Source organism: Choloepus didactylus, chromosome 4, assembly GCF_015220235.1.
Source record: "Choloepus didactylus isolate mChoDid1 chromosome 4, mChoDid1.pri, whole genome shotgun sequence".
NCBI classification, from domain to species: domain Eukaryota; kingdom Metazoa; phylum Chordata; class Mammalia; order Pilosa; family Megalonychidae; genus Choloepus; species Choloepus didactylus.
This window is the reverse complement of record NC_051310.1, coordinates 97,955,556-97,976,390: the sequence shown is the minus strand read 5'-3', so window position 1 is coordinate 97,976,390 and position 20,835 is coordinate 97,955,556. Positions and strand designations below refer to the sequence as shown.

Here is a 20,835-nt window from a genome sequence, read left to right as displayed (position 1 = left end):
GCTTGCTGAGGCTTCAGAAGAGCCATCCTGCCCGATATGTAAAAGCTCCTAGCTATTACGAGTTGGTCCCTGTTTCTTGGTTCCTTGGTGTTAGCAAAGTGCTTTTTATCCCTTTAGATAGTGACCCCTAGTCTGACGCTTCTCTTTCCCTCCCTCCTGATCTTGTGCTTTCTGGGAAGAGAGAATCACAGTGAGATTGAACGGCGCAGGCGGAACAAGATGACACAGTACATCACGGAGCTGTCCGACATGGTCCCCACGTGCAGCGCGCTGGCCCGGAAGCCAGACAAGCTGACCATCCTCCGCATGGCCGTCTCCCACATGAAGTCCATGAGGGGCACGGGCAACAAGTCGACGGATGGCGCCTACAAGCCTTCGTTCCTAACGGAGCAGGTGTGCTGGGCGCCGGTCATTGCTCATCTTTTTTCCTATATGGTGTCATCTTGGAAAGGGGAAGATAACTGTGTCACCAAGGTGATGTAATGACTTGGGGAAACAGGTTAAAGTTTGAGGAAGGGACGAAGTCAAAAAATTTTGTTTTTTACCCAGAAGCCTTCTTCAAGAGTGTTTGTCAGATGTTTGCATCTCTGCTTTCTTATTTCCCATGTACCTTAATGAGGCATCACTCAACAAAAAGATATGGAGCATCTGGACAGTGTGCTTAGCATAGTGCCATGGGACACAAGAAGAGGCCAGTAGAAATCCAATTCTCCTCTGCTGGACTGGTGGTGATAATGATCACAAAGAAAGCAACGACAGCAGTTGTAATAATAATAGCAAGGAGAATAATAGTAGCTAGCATGTAACAGGCATTTGATGTGTGCCTGGTTCTGAGTCCTATCTTTATGTGCATTATTTCATTTATTCCTCATTTCAGCCCTACTATTTATTATTCATCTCTATTTTATAGATAGGGAAGTTAGGCTTAGAAAGGTTCATCAGATTGCCCAGATTTAACCAGAAAGTTTCAGCAGATTGCCCAGATTTAACCAGCTGCTTTAGTGGTGGGGCCAGGATTTGAACCCAGGTTGGTTGGATCCCCAAAGCCATATTTTTATCAACTGCACTAGTCTTTTAATAGTTAGGAAGAACAGAACAAATAAAATAGTTAGTGACTAATTTAGTATTTAAAAATGGACTATAACGTGAGCCAGAAGGCCTGTGCTTTGAGTCCATTGGGCCGATCGGCAGACTCCTGAAGCTTCAATGTGCTCTTCTATGAGATGAACTAAAACTTTTTGCCTTCCTAACACCAAGAGCTTTTGCAGGATAAATGAGATGATGGATTTGAAAGTACTTTGTATACGGTGGGAGGAAACAAGGCAAAGTGATATGGCTGTAAGGGAATGAAGTTAGGAAGTACAAAATTACTCAATGTGTGCACCTTAAAGTCATGGGGTATTTAGTGAGGCACAGAGCATGTGGCCAAAATGCAAGAGAGTGGAAGTGGCCTGCTATTATCAGGGAGGACTGCTCAGGGGCGAGACACCACTGACAGGCTATGAAGGAAGTACAGGTGTGGATAGAAAGAGGGAGCGAGAAGGGATTTTACAGGAGAGGAACAAAGTGTGCAGAGCCTCAGTGGCAGGAACGGAAAAGGTTTGGTTGAGTGGCAGAATCGTTTGTTCTGCTGGAGCCGAGACTCTGTGTCCATGTCATGGAAGTCAGATTTAGAAAAGAACAAGGGAAGCAGGACTGACATTTGCTGCTGCCCGTTCCGCGGCAGAACACACTCAATTCTTCCTTTATTCGTGACAGGGGCCCTGAGACGCCACCCACCCCACAGGGTTGGGAAAGTCTGGCCACAGCAGTGTCTGCCACTGAAAGGACAGGCAGTGCTGTGGGGAGGGGTGTGGGCTTTGAGCCTCATCTCCACCTCTGTAATAATGAGTGAGTGCAGTGATCGCTCCTACCTCATGAGGCCGGGGTGAGAAAGAAAGAATCCATGAATGCGGGATGCTTAACATGGGGCTTGGGGTATAATGAAGGCAGAGTAACTGGTAGGTGACCGGACAGAAATGTATTCAGCACCTACTGTCAAGGTCAGAAAGAAGCTTTTCCACATTTCTTTAATTCTTATTAAAAATCCTGTTAGGTCAATATTTGAAATTCATCTCTGTCTTAAAGTGACTAAGGATGATGAAAGTGGAGTGGAGAGAGAAGGCAGTTATCCCAATAATGTACATTTATTGAGCTCCTACTGTGTGCCAGGTCTTTACTGAGTCCTTTACATGTAGGATCTCATTTAACCGCACAGGAACTCACTGATAAAACTGCAAGAAATAACAGAAGTTGAGGCTATAAAAACATGCCCAGAGTTACATAGCTAATAAATGACAGAGCCACAGGTGATAGTCTCTTTTATTCCAAAATCCATGCTCTTAACCCTTAGAGTTTGTTTAACTGGAGAATAGAGGCAAGGCTAGTTCTTGGTGCTCAGTGACATACTCCCCGAAACAAAAATCAGGAGAAGGAGGTAAAAAAAAAATAAAATAAAATAAAATAAAACAGGGTCCATGATGAGGATGATGCTCTGTCCTTTGGGACCTCCCCACAGGCCTTGCAAAATAAAGTATTTGTTGACTGGATGCAAAAATGAATAAATAAATGAAGTCACTCAGCCTCTGCTCGCTCTCTTCCAGTGACAGAGAATTCTTCACTTCTCCAGTCATCCTGTTCCATTTTTTTACAGCTCTTACTGGTTGGGAAAATGTTAACAGTACTGAAAATAAAAATGCTGACACAAAAGTCTAGGAGACACAGAACAACAGAAGAGCAATGCAAAAGAAATGGGCAAACTTTTACTTTAAAAAGCTTGTGCAATCTGCTCCCACACTTGTTTCCCAGCCAGAGAATTTTAGAATTCCTACCTAGCCAAGTACTTAGAGACACTTACAGAGCTCCCCAGGTTCTGCTCAACAGCAGATCAACATTCTCGAATCTTCAGGTCCTTGGATCCCTCTCTGGGACTAGCACACTTAGGGCAGGGCCAGATGCTCTAGACTACCTCCCCCACCTCTTCTCTTCCACTATCCGGTTAGTATGTCTCACAGTGGGGTTTTCATGTGAGGTTACATTTGAACAAAGGATTCACAGCAAAAGCTGTTTGCCAACCACTGCTCTGGAAAGAAACCTTTGTTCTTTGCTGCCTGAACAGTGCATAAGGTGGTTGGAGGGGCAGCCCCGGTCTCCAGAGCATGGGAAAGAGTTAACCACTCAACTGTTGCAGGAATGGAGCCCATTTCACTCAGCAGGCGGGGACTCCTAGCTTGATGTGAGAATGACATGGGTAGCTAAACCTCAGCTGCCTTCAGGCACTATGGAGTTAAGACATCTCCCTTTAAAAAGATGCTTTTGCCCCATTCACATCCTTCCCGGGTGATGCAAGGCTTCCTGCCGCTCATTTGTTAATCCCAAGCAGCTTCCTTCCTGCCTTCAGTGCCAGTTGAAACACCGGTGAGTCAGTGTGACCCCCGGGCTGGGGCTTCTAACCTCTCTTCTCACCGTAAAGTGATATGGGTAATGTGTATGCCCTGCCACCTTGCAGGGTTACTCTTGAAATTCTGTGGAAATGATGGTTGTCAGAGTTCTGGAAATCTGACAGACATCCAGTTGTAAGGTGATACTCATATCCAGTGCTAGCATTTGGCTCAGAAAGAAGAGGAGGAGAAGGGGAACAAAAGTGCACTCAGGGTGGCAAGCAGTAGGTGAGGAGACACATGGTCTCTTTCATTCTTGTTTTCCCATTCTCCTTCCCTTCCTTCCATCAGGCATCCTTTGTACCAAGGGTTTGAATATATGGGTGAGGCCATTCACACCTCTGGCAGCCCAACACCTCCTGGTGATCACTCCTTCTGGTGATCACTCCTTCCTCTCGCATTACCCTGGGCTGGAAATTCTCTCTCTCTCTAATAAGTGATTAGTTAAGACAGGACTAACAGTGTTTTGAGTCGCTGCTGCATCTTAGGGGTGGTGCAAGCTTTGTGCATTTTTCTAACTCATTTTCCAGTAAAAAAGCCACCAGAGTTTCCCAAACTATTTGTGTACCAGAACTAGTATCTGAATTAAAAATTCAAGGTTGTTAAGAAGTTTAGTTGACCTGTGTTTGTCAGTGTTTTGCCCTAATCATCATCTTTTCTTCCCAGGAACTGAAGCACCTCATCCTTGAAGCGGCTGATGGATTTCTGTTTGTAGTGGCAGCTGAGACAGGACGAGTGATTTACGTATCTGACTCCGTCACTCCTGTTCTAAATCAGCCCCAGTCAGAGTGGTTTGGGAGCACCCTCTATGAACAGGTGCATCCTGATGATGTGGAGAAGCTGAGAGAGCAGCTGTGCACCTCGGAAAACTCAATGACAGGTCAGTGTATCTCCCTCTATGGGGCCATTTGAACTTGGAGACTGACTAAAACTTCTTTCAGAAAATAGACCAGGGAGCTGGAGGTCAGAAAAGGCCACCCAAACGTGAGGGGATTTATTTGACTTGGCTTGTGAAATGGCTTCATTCACCCTCTATATTTTAAAAATTCATTTTAATACATCGTTTGCCTATATTTTACCTGCAATAAGAGTACATTGCCACTAGGAGTCAGTGTTGATACTTTATTCCTATCCACAAGCTCTGTAATGAGGTTTATGCAGTGTGTGATTATGTGTGGGCATTCATTACCCAGGCTTCAGTTACCTGAAATGTAGTTCCTTACTGAAACTTTTAAATATAGTGACTACTTCTGTAATGCAACGCATATGTTCCTAAAATCACTGTGGTATAAAACCATGCATTAAAAACCAAGGTTCGTTATTAGAAAAAAAAACGTTGGTAGCACTCACTCAAAAACTTCGTGAGTGGCACGTAAAAACAAAGATAGGAACCTAATAAAATCGGCAGCACAGTGTTACACATGCTAAATGGTTAAGAAATACATAAATACTACCATAAATGTGGCACTTTACTTTGACAGTGACCTGAAGTTTGCTTGTGGAAGTGAGCCCTGGAAGGGTTGCTGCTTGTTTGTTACTGTGAAATGGTGGAGGGAAGGTTATCTGAAATCAGATGGAAAGTTGTAGCACTGGATAAGGATGGGTGCGGCTCATGACACACAGTGAACTGAGGTTGCTGGTAGATGTTTGAGGTGTGTGTGTTTTGTGCATTCTTCATGACTCCCTTCAGCTGGGTGTGGTTTTCTGTGTTCACCTAGTATTTATTGTAGACAAAATCACTCATAAGCAAATGCAAGATTCACCTTATGCTCCAATTGTTCCCTAATTATCAATCACAGTGGAATACATTTGTATGTTATAGCAGAACTGACTGTATCCTAATTTTGTATTTTGCTCTATGATTTATGCTGTTATTCTCCCTGACCATACTGAGAGCTGCTGGATTCTCATTTACTTTTGTCTCTGTGCACAGTGCCTACCTTTGTGCTTTGCACTTAGTAGGCATTCAGCAGAAGGCTGATAAATAAATGAGCCAGTGTTTTACTCATCATAAGACTCAATCAGATGTTGTCAAAGTGACAGGAGTACAGTACACACAGGTGTTTCTGAGCAGTAATAGTAATTTTCTCAGTGTTGGTTAAATGATATATAAAAGGGAGAAAGAGGGCAGAGAGTTTAGGTATGAGGCTAGGGTCTGTGTCTTATTCATCTCTGCATCTTGGGTAGTGTCTAACACATGACCTGGCACAGGATCTACATGCTTGTAAAGCAACAATGCAGAAACAGTCTCAGAGAAAGACTTGCTCTGCCATCTTTCTCCTTGGGCTGTTAGAGAACTCCATATCAACATCTTAAAAGAACACACCTTATAAAGTTTAAATATATAGGAGAAATGTGAAAGGGGCAATAAATCAAGCAGGGAGTGTTGGTTTGACAGCTGAAATGATCTTCTCTGGAAAGAGCTGTCCTTGCTCAGACTTCTATATTTGACCACAGGATGTGGCTTTCTAAAACCCAGTCAGGAGACACAGCTGGGGCAGATGGCAGAGGAAGTGATGATCAAGGGCAGATCTGGCTCAGGCCAAGGGTTTAGCTAACTGGCTCACCAGAGTTGGGTGGACATTTCTGCCAGTTTGAAGTCTTAATGTGTCTGGCAGAATTTAAAAGGATAGTGTGAACCACATTTGGACAGAAATGTCCTTGGAGTAAATACCAGATGGTAGCCCCTGCAGACAGAGCTGGTACAGTGGAGGAAGTCCCCCAGGATGCCAGAGAAGGCTCAGTGAGAGATGAACAACCAAGCCCTCTGAGTCCTTCTTCAGGTCAGGTTCCTCTCCTGAGGAACAAAAGGGGATTGGAGAACTGTGTCCTTATCTTAGGGTGGAAGAGTGGGCCAAGTCGCTGAACCAGGGAGAATATGATGTGAATCTCCCAGGACATACAACATAAAAGCTTGCTGATCTGGTCGGGGAAAACTTGGAAAAGATAATTGCAGCAGGACTGGTACTAAGGCAAGACCTCAGGATTTTACTGGCACTCTGGACTGGGTGGGATGTGGGTTTCATAACCAGCCAAAGTGTGGGTGTAATAATAACTTGTGACAGCCTCACCCCAGGGACAGCTTGACAGCTTCAATTATTGGACTAGGGTCTCTTAAACCCTCCCTTCCCTGCACATGTTTAGTTTCAGGCCCAGAAAGACGTGACCTGGTCCATTTGGTAGAAGGTGGAGTGAGTGGGTTTGGGGCAGGGAGCCAGGCAAGGCCTGACGGAATGGAGGTGGTTTAAGTAGGGCAGCCTGGCCCACTTGCCCAAGGGGAGTTGCTTCCCCCTGAGTATCTCAATCAGTCGTGAGTTGCTGTCTCAATCTTGGGACTTGCAGGAGTCCCAGAAACTGAAGGCATAAGGGGTAGGAGGTGGGACTGTGTGGGTGATTGAGGGGAGGGGACCAGAAGCCCAGCTACAGCGGGGCCTCCAGACTGTTGCTGGCTTGCAGTAACTGGGGTGGTGTTGATAATGGTGTTCTTTAGTGAGTTGAATTTTTCTGTAGGTGGAGAGGTGGTGACAAAGGATGGGTCAGGAGATACGTGGGATCTCCTTAGAAGCATCGTGGAATGGCGTGGACCAAAGTAATGATTTCCTTACTTTGTATGTGAATAAAGATGGAGATTTATCCATATTGGGAGAGAATGTGTGGAGCCCTTACCTAACAATTAGCAATGTGGTAGAGACACTGTTGGAGAGGGAGCTGGGAGCCCTGTAGGCTGGTTTTACTTCGTGATCTTGGCAGTTGCCTTTACTCTCTTCTCATTCTCCTTATCTCAGCCTGGAAAATCTCTAAGGACGCTTTCACCTCTGGGGCAGTGCTGATTGTACTCTCATGCCCAACGCTCCAGTGTAGGATTTAACTCAACAATCTAAGAAGTGGTGGGAGGTTGGAGGAGAAGAACTAAGAGCTGATGCAAAAGTGAAATAGAACCAATTTCCATGCACAAGCCAGGGGCCAAGCCCCTGCTGAGCCCCCCTTACTATGAACCCCTCCATTGTTGATTGGCAAAACCCTGTAGGGAAGACTGTGTTGGCCCTGGAAGCTCAGGAGTAGTGCAAAAAACGTCAATTCTCCAGGACTTGAATTGGCCACTGCTCAAGTGTTTTTACTGTGGCTCACAGAGAGTAGAACCCTACTCCTTTTAAAGATGTATTTCGACAGGAAGGTGAAAGTGATTGGTCATTTCAAACTGAGTAACTCTGGACATAAACCTGGAAAAGTTTCTCTATTATAGAGCTGGGGTACAACTGAACTTTTACTTTGTAAGGGTGATCAGGGAGCTGAGGGTTCCAAGGGCCGGTTAGGAGGAGCCGGTGCCTTCCTCCCATAGACCTCCCTGCTCATGGAAGAGAGCAGCTATGGAAGCAGACTGGGTTACAAGTGAGAGAAAACCAACTCAAATGGGCATTTGGTTCACTTAACTGTAAAGGGTTAACCGGCTTCAGATAGAGAAGGATCCCGGTAATCAAATGCTGCTAACAAAAGTGTACCTTCTCCTTCATCTCCCGGCTTTGCTTTCCTCTGTGCAGAGTTGATTCTCAGGCAGGTTCTCCTCACATGACAGCAAAGGCATTTAACTGGCAGCTCTGGGCTTCCTTTGTACTGGCTCAGCACCAGCAGAAATTCCCCAGTTCTAGCAAATGTCCCAGGGCTGGCTCTCTTGGCTCACTGTGGGCCACCTGCCCCTCCTGACCAGTCCCTGAGCCTGGGCGAGAGGTCAGCTCCTCCTTCCAGCGCACTTGGACCCACAAATTGGGACGAGGGGATTCCCCAGAGGAAATCAGGGTGCTGTCGCTAAAAGGAGAAAGGGTTGCTGGGCAGGCTGAACTGGAAGTCTGCACTGCCTGGTCTAGGAGAGCCAGCCTCAGTGGTCCTTGAGGTGATCCTTACGGAGCAAGGCATTTTCCCGGAGAAGTGGGAATGATGTTCTCCTCTCACTGGGAATGCTGGGCATATTGGGTTATAGGATTCTGAGCAGAAGATGGACCAGATGTCAGGTATGGATGAGAATAGGGATCAAGTAAAAATTTTGTGGGGTCAGGGGCTGTGAAGATAATTATTGTGGATCTCTGAATGGCCTGAGCCTCAGCTCGCTGCGGGAAAGCAGGGGAGCTGGGGAAGAGTCCCAGGGCATTCCAGGTAAAGCCACAGCCTCTGGCAGTAACTGGATCTCCCCAGGGGGGTGGGCCTTGCGGGGACAAGGTGGGAACAGCAGAAAAACACTGCTCAGGGGAACTCAATGAGTGAGCTCTCTTCTGTGCCTTCTGATGGCCTTTCCTAAGTTCCCCCTGTGGCTGCTAAACTCTGGAAAACCTTGATCCCGGTGAGCAGAAACTGGAGGTGCCTTGTTAAGTGACCCCAAGCACTGCATTGGGTAGGAATTGCCTCAATTCCCTGGCTGGGAGGCTGATGTGGGGAAGGATAACCCACAGACTTTTGAAGACGAGGTTTATTTGGTCCATTTCCTCTACATTGCACTTCGGCTGTTCTGTTTCTCGTGGATTTTTCTTCCGTCCAGAGAATTCGGTCAGCATTTTGGTTCGGTGTAGAGAACTTCACAATCGTGGAATAGGGTACAAGTGGAGGCTGACTTGCTTCCTGTCTTCCTCTCTTTTTCTTTCTTTTTCCAGTCATGACTTCATGTAATCGTTTATTCATCCTTTTAACACATACCTGTTTATCATGATCATGGACAGGCCGTCTGGGATGTAGCTCACCTCACATCAGCCACCTCCCCTTTCCCCATCTCCCCTGACTCCCAGTTCACTCTTCACAAAAGACATTGTTCATATCTGAGACCCACCTTAGGCTTAAATAGCCATGTCCCCTCTGTTCCTCATTCCAGCACCAAGGGGCACAGCTGGTTGAGCAGAGCTGTTCAGCTGCCCCTGTAACTGCCCCTGCCTGCCTCCCAGACACTGAGAAGGAGCCTCATCAGGGGATTGTGTTAGGGTGCAAGGGGCTGGCCCAGGTAAGAATACTGATAGGATCTCCTGACTGTTGGTGAATGAATGAACCCCCATTTCCCAACTGTTCCAGCCCAGATTCCTTGCCATAATTTGAGGAGGGCCCGAGCCAGGTCTGTCCCTGAGGACTCTGGCCTGACAGCCTCTGTGCATGATTCACATGCCCCAGTCGGCTGTGATTAAGCTTCCCTATCTCCTGGAGCGGCGCCGCTGAAGTCCACAGATACTTTCAGCCTTGGATCACAGAATTTGGCTGGGCCATGATCTGGGCACAGAGAGCAGTTGATGAGAGCAGCCCTCCAGGGAGCCCTTTGCAGCCAGCTCTGCGGCTCTCCTCGCTTACCTTTCATCGGGCTGTGTTTCTGCGAGACATGAAAGATGCTGCATTCACTTCAAAGCCTCCCTGCTTGTCTATGAAGAGGGCACCTGTAGGACTCTGGATGCTTTTTATGTTTATTTTCTCCTTTCGCAGTAACAGTGAAATATCAGTAACTATAATGAATTCTGTTACATTTTTTTTCTTTAGAGTGTTTTAATATCCAAATATTCCTATTGTGAGTCTTTTTTTTTCAAATTTTTAATTTAATTTAATTTTTTAACTTTCCAAATGCATTTTAACAAGTAGCTAGAGAGCAAATTTCAAAGAATATTATGGCTTACAGTTCCACAGTTTCAGTTATTTCCTTATTGTGAAATATATGTACAAAAAGATGATATCTTTCAAATTACATTTTAACAATAGCTATAGATCGAACTTCAAAGGATGCTATGGGTTACAGTTCCATCATTTCAATTCTTTCCTTCTACCTATTCTAACACCCTAGCAACTGAGAAAAAAAAATTTATATAGATTCGGTATTCATCACCCTTTGTTAAATTCCGTCTTGTCTGTTGGCACCCCTTCCTCTAGTTTAATCACTTTCCTGAACTTCATGGATGTCTAGGCAGTGATCACCCCAACTTGTTCATGTTGATAAGGGGTGTCAACTTTATGAAAAAAGGGGACACATCCTTGATGTACTTGAAGAAGCTGCTGCCTCTGGGTTTTGGGACATAGCTGGCATAGAAGTTCTCTGAAGGATTTATGTTTCTGAAGAATAAATTTAGTGAGTGAAACTTTTATAGAGTCTCAGATAGGGATCTGGGTATTCTGTATGATTTTCGGGGCTACTGTTGACTTGGGTTTATCATATTGTGGCCATTTGGCATATCTAGCTGAAGCTTGCATAGGAGTAACCTCCAAGACAGCCTCCTGACTCTATCTGAATTCTCTTAGCCATTGAAATCTTGTTTTGTTGCCTTTCTTTTCCCCCTTTTGGTCAAAAAGGCACTCTCAATCCCTCGATGCCAGGGTCAGGCTTATTCCCGGAATCTGTGTCCCACATCGCTAGGGAGACTCATTCACCTTGGGGTCCTGTCCCACATCAGGGGGAGGGTGATGGATTTATTTGCAGAATTAGGCTTAAAGAGAGAAAGTTCACCTGTGAGCAACAAAAGAGGGTCTCTGGAGGTGACTCCGAGGCATAATTATATGTGGGCTTAGCGTCCCCTTTACAACCATAAGTTTCACCCAAGCAAGCCTCAAGATCAAGGGCTCAACTTATAAAGCAGGGATTCTTAAGTTCACATAGCATGTGTTTTGTCCACGATAGTCCATCCATATCTCATATTATTCTCACTTAGTTGTTCAATCCTCATTACTCTCCATTTTGAACAATTCTCGTGACCCAAAACACCTCATAACTCTTTTCAGCCCTTAATTATTTGTCCCTAGTATTTGTGTGGTACTAGTATGGTATTCCTATTAATTTTAGCCCCTAGTATGCAATAGGTAGATTTTTCCCATATGCCCTTCTGTTTTCAACACTCTGTGCTAGTGTCATACCTTAGAAGTATATCATACAAGCACCTGTCTATATTTGTAGTGCTGATCTGTGGAATATGTGCCTTTAAACAACCCCGTTCAATCCTATTCCCCTTCGATAGAGTTCTAATATTTATAATCCCATTAACAAACAATTGTCACCCCTACCCATTCCCATACCTTTGAATTCCCCATCATTAACACATCTGAACATATTAGGTTATCATTCCCCCTCACTAGCTTCTGTCTATCACTAGGTCCCCAATATTCTACATTATAAGACATTGATTTTACATTGTTCAGAGAGTTCATACAAGTGGTAACATACAATATCTCTCCTTTTGTGTCTGACTTATTTCAATCAGAATTATATCTTCAAGGTTCATGCATGCTGCCATATGTTTCAGGACCTTGTTGCTTCTTATTTACTGCATAGTGTTCTATTGTATGTATATACCACATTTTTTGTATCCACTCGTCTGTGGAAGGACACGGTTTGTTTCAGTCTCTCAGCAATTGTGAATAATGTTGCTATGAACATCAGTGTACGAATGTCTGTTCATGTCACTGCTTTCAAATCTTCTGGGTATATACCAAGAAGTGGAATTGTCGGATCGTAGGGTAATTCAATATCTAGTTTTCTGAGAAACTGCCAAACTGTCTTCCATGGTGTCTGTACCATTATACAGTCCCACCAGCAATGAATAAGAGTTCCAATTTCTCCACATCCTCTCCAGCATTTATTGTTTCCTGTTTGTTTAATGGCGGCCATTCTTATTGGTATGAGATGATACCTCATTGTGGCTTGATTTGCATCTCCCTAATAGCTAGTGAAGATGAACATTTTTTCATGCATTTTTTAGCCATTTATATTTCTTCTTTGGAAAAATTCCTTTTCATGTCTTTTGCCCATTTTATAATTGGGCTCTTTGACCTATTGTTGTTGAGTTGTAGGATTTCTTTATTTAGGCAGTATATCAGTCTCTCAATCAGATATATGGTTTCCAGATATTTTCTGCCATTGAGATGGCTGCTGCTTCACCTTTTTAACAAAGTCTTTTGAGGCACTGAAGCTTTTGATTTTGAGGAGTTCCCATGTATCTATTTTTTTCTTTTGTTGCTTGTACTTTGGGTGTAAGGTCTAAGAAGCTATCTCCTATTACTAGGTCCTGAAGATGTTTCCCTATATTATATTCTAACAGTTTTATTGTGCTGTCGCTTATATTGAGGTCTTTGATCCACTTTGAGTTAGTTTTTGTATAGGGTGTGAGGTAAGGGTCCTCTTTCATTCTTTTTTTTTTTAAATTTTATTTTGAAATAAATTCAAAGTTACAGAAACAGTTGCAAAAACAATACGAACTCCATACACAACACACCCTGACCCCCTTCCCCCGATAACCCCGATCCATCAACTTTAACATGCTGTCACACCACCATTTCTTTCTTTTCCTCCCTCCCTCCCTCTCTCCCTATCATCCATCATCTATTGCTCTGTCTTCTGAACATATGAGAGCTAGCTGCACACATCCTTGAACAAACACTATAATTCACACATACACTTCCCATGAACAAGGACATTCTTTTATGCAATCCCATTAAGCGCAGCTAAGAAGTTCAAGAAATCCAACATTGATACAAAGCTTACATTCTATATTTCCTTTTTTTTTTTTTCCTTATGTCCCAACTTTGTCCCTTTGAGCCTCCTCTCCTCCATTCTCAGATCCCTTCCAGGATCATCCTTGGCATTCAATTATCATCTATTTAGACTGTCTTTTTTTTTTTTTTTTTTTCAGTTGTGGAAACATATATACAGCCTAAATCTTCCTATTCCACCCCTCCGTAGCATTCCATTAGTGGGATTAGTCACATTTAGAATATTGTAATGCTATCACCTTCCCACCATCTAATACTAGAAATTTCCCTTCACCTCAAACAGCAACCCTACACTCATTTCTTAACTCCCCATTGCCCCTTCCCCCACTTCTCATAACCCATACTCTACTTTTCATCTCTATGGTCATATTCTCTGATAATTTCTTTGTGTTTACTGTGGGGCTTAAATTTAACCTCTTAAATCCATAACAATCTTGGTTTTCTTTGATACCAACTTAACTTCAATAGGACCCATAAACTATGTTCTTATACTCCTCCATTCCCCTGCCTTTATATAGTTCTTGTCAAAAATTACATATTTTACATTGAGTCCAAAACCAATGATTTGTCATTAGAGTTTATGTATTTTATATCCTGTAGGAAGTAAATAGTGGAGTTACAAATCAAAAATTATTGACTTCTATTTGTATTCCATTGTGGTCAGAGAATGTGCTTTGAATATATTGAATTGTTTTGTGTGTTTTTTTAAATTTATTGAGGCTTGTTTTATGTCCCAGCATATGGTCTATTCTGGAGAAAGATCCGTGATCACTAGAGAAAAATGTGTGTCCTGGTGATTTGGGATGTAAGGTTCTATATATGTCTGTTAAAATTCTCTATATCTCTTTCTCCTTTTCTTTGTTTTTCTGTAGGTAGGGCTCCCTTTAGTATCTGAAGTAGGGCAGGTCTTTTATTGGCAAATTCTCTCAGCATTTATTTGTCTGTGAAAAGTTTAAGCTCTCCCTCAAATTTGAAGGAGAGTTTTGCTGGATAAAGTATTCTTGGTTGGAAATTTTTCTCTCTGAAAATTTTAAATATGTCATGCCACTGTCTTCTCGCCTCCATGGTGGCCACGGAGTAGTCACTACTTAGTCTTATGTTGTTTCCTTTGTATGTGGTGAATTGCTTTTCTCTTGCTGCCTTCAGAACTTGCTCCTTCTCTTCAGTATTTGACAGTCTGATCAGAATATGTCTTGGAGTGGGTTTGTTTGGATTTATTCTTTTTGGAGTTCGCTGGGCATTTATGTTTGTATATTTATATTGTGTAGAAGGTTTGGGAAGTTTTCCCCAACAATTTCTTTGAATACTCTTTCTAGAGCTTTGCCCTTCTCTTCCCCTTCTGGGACACCAATGAGTCTTAAATTTTATTTTATCTGTCATATCCCTGAGATCCATTTTGAATTTTTCGATTTTTTTCCCCATTCTTTCTTTTGTTCTTTCATTTTCTGTTCTGTGGTCCTCAAGGAGGCTGAGTCGTTGTTCAACTTCCTCTAATCTTGTATTATGAGTATCCCAGAGTCTTTTTAATTTGGCCAACAGTTTCTTTTATTTCCATAAGGTCTTCTATTTTTTTATTTACCCTTGCAATTTCTTCTTTATGCTCTTCTAGGGTCTTCTTTATGTCCTTTACATCCTGTGCCATGCTCTTCTTCATGTCCTTTATATCCTGTGCCATGCTCTCATTCTTTGACTGTAGTCCTTTGGTTAATTGCACCAAGTACTGTGTCTCCTCCGATTGTTTGATTTGGGTGTTTGGGATTGGGTTCTCCATATTGTCTGGTTTTATCAAATGCTTTAAGATTTTCTGTTGTTTTTGGCCTCTTGGCATTTGCTTTGCTTGATAGCTGTGATCTTCCAGGACCTCTGCTGAGGGAAGGCTGTGCTACATCACAAGTGCGCACCTTCCCTCAATGGAAGCCCCGGGCTGCCAGGCCGTGCAGGGGCGCTCCCAGCCTGATGCAAAGATGGCTGAATGGGGCTTCTCAACACCCCCCCTTTCGCACAGCTCCGCCTTCCCAGCTCCGGGACAGCTAGGCCGATACTGTGGCGTGTGCGCAGTGCTGTGGGATACACTCCCTGTCAGACTGGGTTTCCTGGCGCGGCTCTGGGCTGTGGGTCCGGCCTGGGCAGGAGTGTCACCAGCACGCCGGGGAGCTGGCTGCAAGGGGTGCGGTTTCTTACTCCTTTTGGCTCTCTCCTCTGTCCCTCTGGCCCCGGGACAATCAGCAGTGGGTGTGGGAGGGCTATCCTACAAGCCAGACACCTAGGTGTTGTCTACAGCCCGCTCCTGCAGTGCTTCACTGCACAGTTCTCACTGCTGTATCTGCAGCCGCTCCTGGTTTTTTTTTTTTTTTCTTCCCAAAAAGAACTAGTCTGTCTCCAAACACCAACCCGCAGTTTCCCCACACCGCAGCATGGCTGTGGGACTTTCAGCCGGCTTACTCACTCATTTCGGAATGCAGACTTCCAGTTTCACCAAGTGCATGGTCCCTGTGGATTTAGCAGACCTTGTCCAGCTGGTGCATCGCTGTAAGTGGTGTTCTGGGTCACTTTCTGGTTTTTATCTAGTATTTTTCATGGAGGTGTTTTTTTGCCCTGTCTCATCTAGCCGCCATCTTAGGTTCTCCCCCCTCTTTCATTCTTTTTGTTACGGCTATCCAGTTCTCCTAGCCACGTTTGTTGAAGAGACTGTTCTGTCCCAGTTCTGTGGATTTGGGGGCCTTATCAAAAACAAGTTGACCATATATCTGGGAGTCTATTTCCAAACTCTCAATTCAATTCCATTGATCAGTATGTCTATTTTTATGCCAATACCATGCTGTTTTGACCGCTGTAGCTTTATGGTAGGCTTCACTGTCTGGAAGTGTAAGTCCTCCCACTTTTTTCTTCTTTTATAGGATGTTTTTGAAAATTTGAGACCCCTTTCCCTTCCAAATAAATTTGATAAGTAAGCTTTCCAAGTCTGCAAAGTAGGTTGTTGGAATTTTGATTGGAATTGCATTGAATCTGTAGATCAGTTTGGGTAGAATTGACATATTAACAATGTTTAGTCTTCCTATCCATGAGCACAGAATATTTTTCCACCTATTTAGATCCTTTTTAATTTCTTTTAGTAAAATTTTGTAATATTCTGTGTAGATGTCTTTTGCATCCTTGGTTAGGTTTATTCCTAGATACTTGATTTTTTTAGTTTCTATTGTGGATGGAATTTTTTTTTTATTGCCTCTTCAGTTAGAGCATTTCTAGTGTATAGGAACATTACTGACTTACATGCATTAAGCTTATATCCCACCACTTTACTGAATTTTTTTATTAGCTCAAGTAACTTTGTTGTTGAATTCTCAGAATTTTCCAATTATAAGATCATATCTGCAAATAATGAGAGTTTTACTTCTTCCTTTCCAATTTGGATAACTTTTATATCTTTGTCTTGGCGAATTGCTCTGGCTAGAACTTCTAGAACAATGTTGAATAACAAGGTGACAATGGGTATCCTTGTCTCATTCTCGATCTTAGAGGGAAGGCTTTCAGCCTCTCACCATTGAGTACTATGCTGGCTGTGGGTTTTTCATATGTGCCCTGTATCGTATTTAGGAAGGTTCCCTCAATTCTGCCTTTTGAAGTGTTTTTATCAAAAAGGGATGTTGAATTTTGTCAAATGTTTTTTCAGCATCTGTCAAGATGATCTCCTTTTGATTTGTTAGTGTTGAATTACATTTATTGATTTTCTTATGTTGAGCCACCCTTGCATGCCAGGAATGAACTCCACTTGGTCATGGTGTATAATTCTTTTAATGTGCCTTTGGATTTGATTTGAAAGTATTTTGTTGAGAATTTTTGCATCTATATTCATTAGGGAGATTGGCCTATAATTTTCCTTTTTTGTAGTATCTTTATCTGGTTTTGGTGTCAGGGTGATATTAACGTCATAAAATGCATTAGGTTGTGTTCCTTTTTCTTCAATTTTTTGAAGAGTTTAAGCAGGAATGTTATCAGTTCTTTTTGGAAAGTTTGATAAAATTCCCCTGTGAAGCCATCTGGCCCTGGGCTTTTATTTGTAGGTAGCTTTTTGATGACTGATTGGATCTCTTTGCTTGTGATTGGTTTCTTGAGGTCTTCTATTTCTTCTTTGGTCAGTCTAGATTGTTCATGTGTTTCCAGGAAATTGTCCATTTCCTCTAAATTGTCTAGCTTGTTGGCATACTGTTGTTCATAATATACTCTTATGATTTTTTTTTTATTTCTTCAGGATCCGTAGTAATTATCCCCTTCTCATTTCTAATTCTGTTTATTTGGGTCTTCTCTCTTTTTGACTTTGTCAGTCTAGCTAAGGATATGTCAATCTTGTTGATCTTCTCAAAGAACCAACTTTTGGTTTTATTTATCCTATTAATTATTTTTTCTCCAGCTCATTTATTTCCGCTTTAAACTTTGTTATTTCTTTTCTTCTACTTGCTTTAGGGTTAGTTTGCTGATCATTTTCTAGCCTCTTCAGTTGTTCAGCTAGGTCTTTAGTTGTAGCGCTTTCTTGCTTTTTTGTATATGCATTTAGAGCTATAAAAATTTCCATCTCAGCATTGCCTTCACTGCATCTCACAGGTTCTTCTATGTTGTGTTCTCATTTTCATTCATCTCTAGATATTTACCAGTTTCTCTTGCAATTTCTTCTTCGACCCACTGGTTGTTTAGGAATGTGTTGTTTAACCTCCATATATTTGTGAAAGATCTTGTTCTTTGTTGGTTGTTGATTTCTAGTTGCATTCCATTATGGTCAGAGAATGTGCTTTGAATAATTTCAATCTTTTAAAATTTAATAAGATTTTTTTGTGCCCCAGCATATGATCTATCCTGGAGAACGTTCCATGGGTGCTAGAGAAGAATGTATATTCTGGTACTTTGGGATATAATGATTTATATATTTCTGTTAAGTCTAATTCATTTAACATATTGTTTATGTTCTCGATTTCCTTATTGGTCCTCTGTCTAGTTAGTTGTTTTATCTATAGAAGAGAGTGGTGTATTGCAGTCTTCCACTATTACTGTAGACATGTCTATTGCTCCCTTCAGTTTAGCCCATGTTTATCTCATGTACTTTGGAGCTCCTTGATTGGGTGCATAAACGTTTATGATTGTTATTTCTTCTTGGTGAATTGTCCCTTTTGTTAATATACAGTGTCCTTCTTTGTCTCTTATGACATCGTTACATTTAAAGTCTATTTTGTCCAATATTAGTATAGCTGCCCAAGCTTTCTTTTGATTGCAGTTTGCACAAAATATTTTTCTCCGTCCTTTCACTTTCAGTCTCTTTGTGTCACAGGGTCTAAGATGAGTCTCTTGTAAACAGCATATGAATGGGTCATACCTTTTAATCCATTCTACCAGTCAGTATCTTTTAATTGGAGAGTTTAATCCATTCACATTCAAAGTTATTGCTGTGAAGGGAGTTCTTGAACCAGCCTTCTTATTCTTTGGTTTTTAGTTATCAGATATATGTATATTTTTTCTCTCTTTTTTTCCTTTAAGTTACCCTTACTAATACTCTTCAGTTCTGTGCTCTTCTCCAGACCTCTCTCTCATTTCTTTTTTTCTCAGCTGATAGAGCTCCCTTTAGTATTTGTTGCAGGGCAGATCTCTTGTTAACAAAGTCTCTCCACATTTGTTTGTGAAAATTTTAAATTCTCCCTCAATATTGAAGGTGAGCTTTGCTAGATAAAGAATTCTTGGCTGGCAATTTTCTCTTTCAGAATCTTAAATATATCATACCACTGCCTTTTCACCTCCATGGTGCCTGCTGAGTAGTTGGTACTTGGTCTTATGTTGTTTCCCCAATTATGTCTTGAAACACTTTTCCTAGCCCTTTACCCTTCTCTTCTCCTTCTGGGACACCAATCATTCTTATATTTGTGCACTTCATGTTGTCTTTCATTTCTCCAAGATCCATTTCAAATTTTTCAATTTTTTTCCCATTTGTTCTTTTGTGTGCCTGCATTCAATTACTCTGTCCTCAAGTTCACTTCTCCTTTCTTCTGCCTCTTCAAATCTGCTATTGTGTGTCTCTAATATATTTTTAATTTGATTCACAGTGTCTTTTATTTCCATAAAGTCTGCTTTTTTTTAATTTACTCTTTCAAATTCTCTATGCTCTTGTAGAGTCTTCTTGATTCCCTTTATGTCTTTAGCCATCGTGTTGAAGTTGTTTTGGAGATTTATTTGTACTTATTTAATTAATTGCTCCAAATTTTGTGTCTCTTCCAGCTTTTTAATTTGTTCCTTTGGTTTGTCCATATCTTCTAGATTCTTTAAGTGCTTTGTAGTTTTCTTTTGGCTTCAGGGCATTTGCTTATCTTGATAAGGTTATTTTGGGAAATGCAGGATTATTTGAGCATTCAGACATAATTTGGTAAAGCTACAACTTGCTGGAGTGCAGTTTCCCAATCCTGCCAGCAGGTAGCACTCCTGAGGTACAGCTTGCTTGAGTGCAGTTTCCCTCTCCTACCAGTAGGTGGAGGTGTCAAGTTGGTCTTCCTTGAACTTATTCTGGGTGCTGGGCGGAGTCCAAACTGGGTGGGAACCAATCAGTGCACTGGTTCTCGGTGTGCACTGGGGACTTCTCGCCCTGGGGCTGTGATGCCGGCCCTGAGCAGGTAGGCAGGGTTTTCTCAAGGGCACCCCATAGATAGAATGTGAGCACTGCCTGCCCGCTCCCTGCCTGCCTTGTGCTCTCAAGTTCCTGGGGTGTGTGAGGGGCTCCTGATTGTCAGTATGGCACTTCTCCCTTCCCTACTTCTTGCCTGTGTACCCCCCTTCTGAGGGGGAGAGTAAATGCTGGCTGCTGGGTTCCTTCATGGTAGCTCCCTGCTGTCTGACTGTGGAGGATCACGCCCCAGCCAACTGTCAAGGTAGGTGCATGGTAGTGGAGAACCGCTGCTCACTCCCTTGCCCAGCGGTGGTTTTGGTGCTGACCGCTGGGAGGTGCTCCATGGGAACAATCTTGCCTCCTCCCTGGAGCCACCGTCTCTCTTGCGTTTTTGTCCACATCCCCTCCACGTACTGTGGGGGACCCTCTATGGTCGGTCACACCCCGAAACTGAGGTCCTGGGCATCCTCCGGTCTGTCTTTCTAGTTTCCTTCATGGAGGAGAAGCTGGTTCCACCTCACCTACTCTGGCATCTTCCTGGAACTCCGAATTCCATTATATTTTTATGTAATGCTTTTTGGACCTACTTCAGGAAGTCTCAACCCTGGGTACACATTAGAATCAATCATCTGGGCCCCTCCTCCTCCCCCAGAGATTCTGATTTGGTGGGTTTGGGAGGGGCTTGGGCACTGGTAATTTCTAAGATGCTTCCCGGGTAATTCTGTTGCACTGGTAGGGCTAAGAACCCTGGACCCTTCAGGCCTCATCACAATCCTGTGCCCATTTCACAGCTGAGACCCAGGAGGCTTGAAATAGTTGAGAGGTTCCCAGGGTCACTCAGAAAAGGCCAAAGAGCTGCTGCAAGTGGAGTTTGTCGTCAGTGCAGATGAAGCTTGTTGAACCCAGGGACATCTGGATACAAAGAAACTTCCAAAGCCTTGGCATGGCCTTATGCTCCTGGATCCCAGAAGCCAGTCCAGCCAGGGCAGCTCAACCCAAGGGTCATGGAGGGCAAGCCAAGGCAGTGCTCGCTCTGTGGTGATCCAGGGCGTATGAGTGGTGAACGGTGCCAGAGCCCCAAGATTCAAGTCAGACCCCTGTAGTCTCTAAGGTTCCGTGAGGTCTAGTGCTGTGTTTCCCAAAGTGTGGTCCCTGGGCCAGCACAGCAGCTTCCTTGAATTTATGAGAGATGCAAATTTCGGCTCTACCCCAGACCTGCTGAATCTG

At 43.0% G+C, this 20,835-nt stretch overlaps 1 protein-coding gene across 6 annotated transcripts in view; it reads left to right on the top strand.

The window, feature by feature from the left end:
* The window catches only part of ARNT2 (aryl hydrocarbon receptor nuclear translocator 2), a 214,929-nt gene that overhangs the window by 70,518 nt on the left and 123,576 nt on the right, over positions 1 to 20,835 (top strand). For all 6 annotated transcript variants that reach the window (XR_005216382.1, XM_037833232.1, XM_037833235.1 and 3 more), the window contains exons 4-5: positions 180 to 393; positions 4,146 to 4,359. Coding sequence is in view for 5 of the 6 variants with exons in the window: in XM_037833232.1 (XP_037689160.1) it covers positions 180 to 393; positions 4,146 to 4,359 (428 nt within the window). In the remaining variant the exon portion in view is untranslated. The remainder of the gene's footprint in view (positions 1 to 179; positions 394 to 4,145; positions 4,360 to 20,835) is intronic.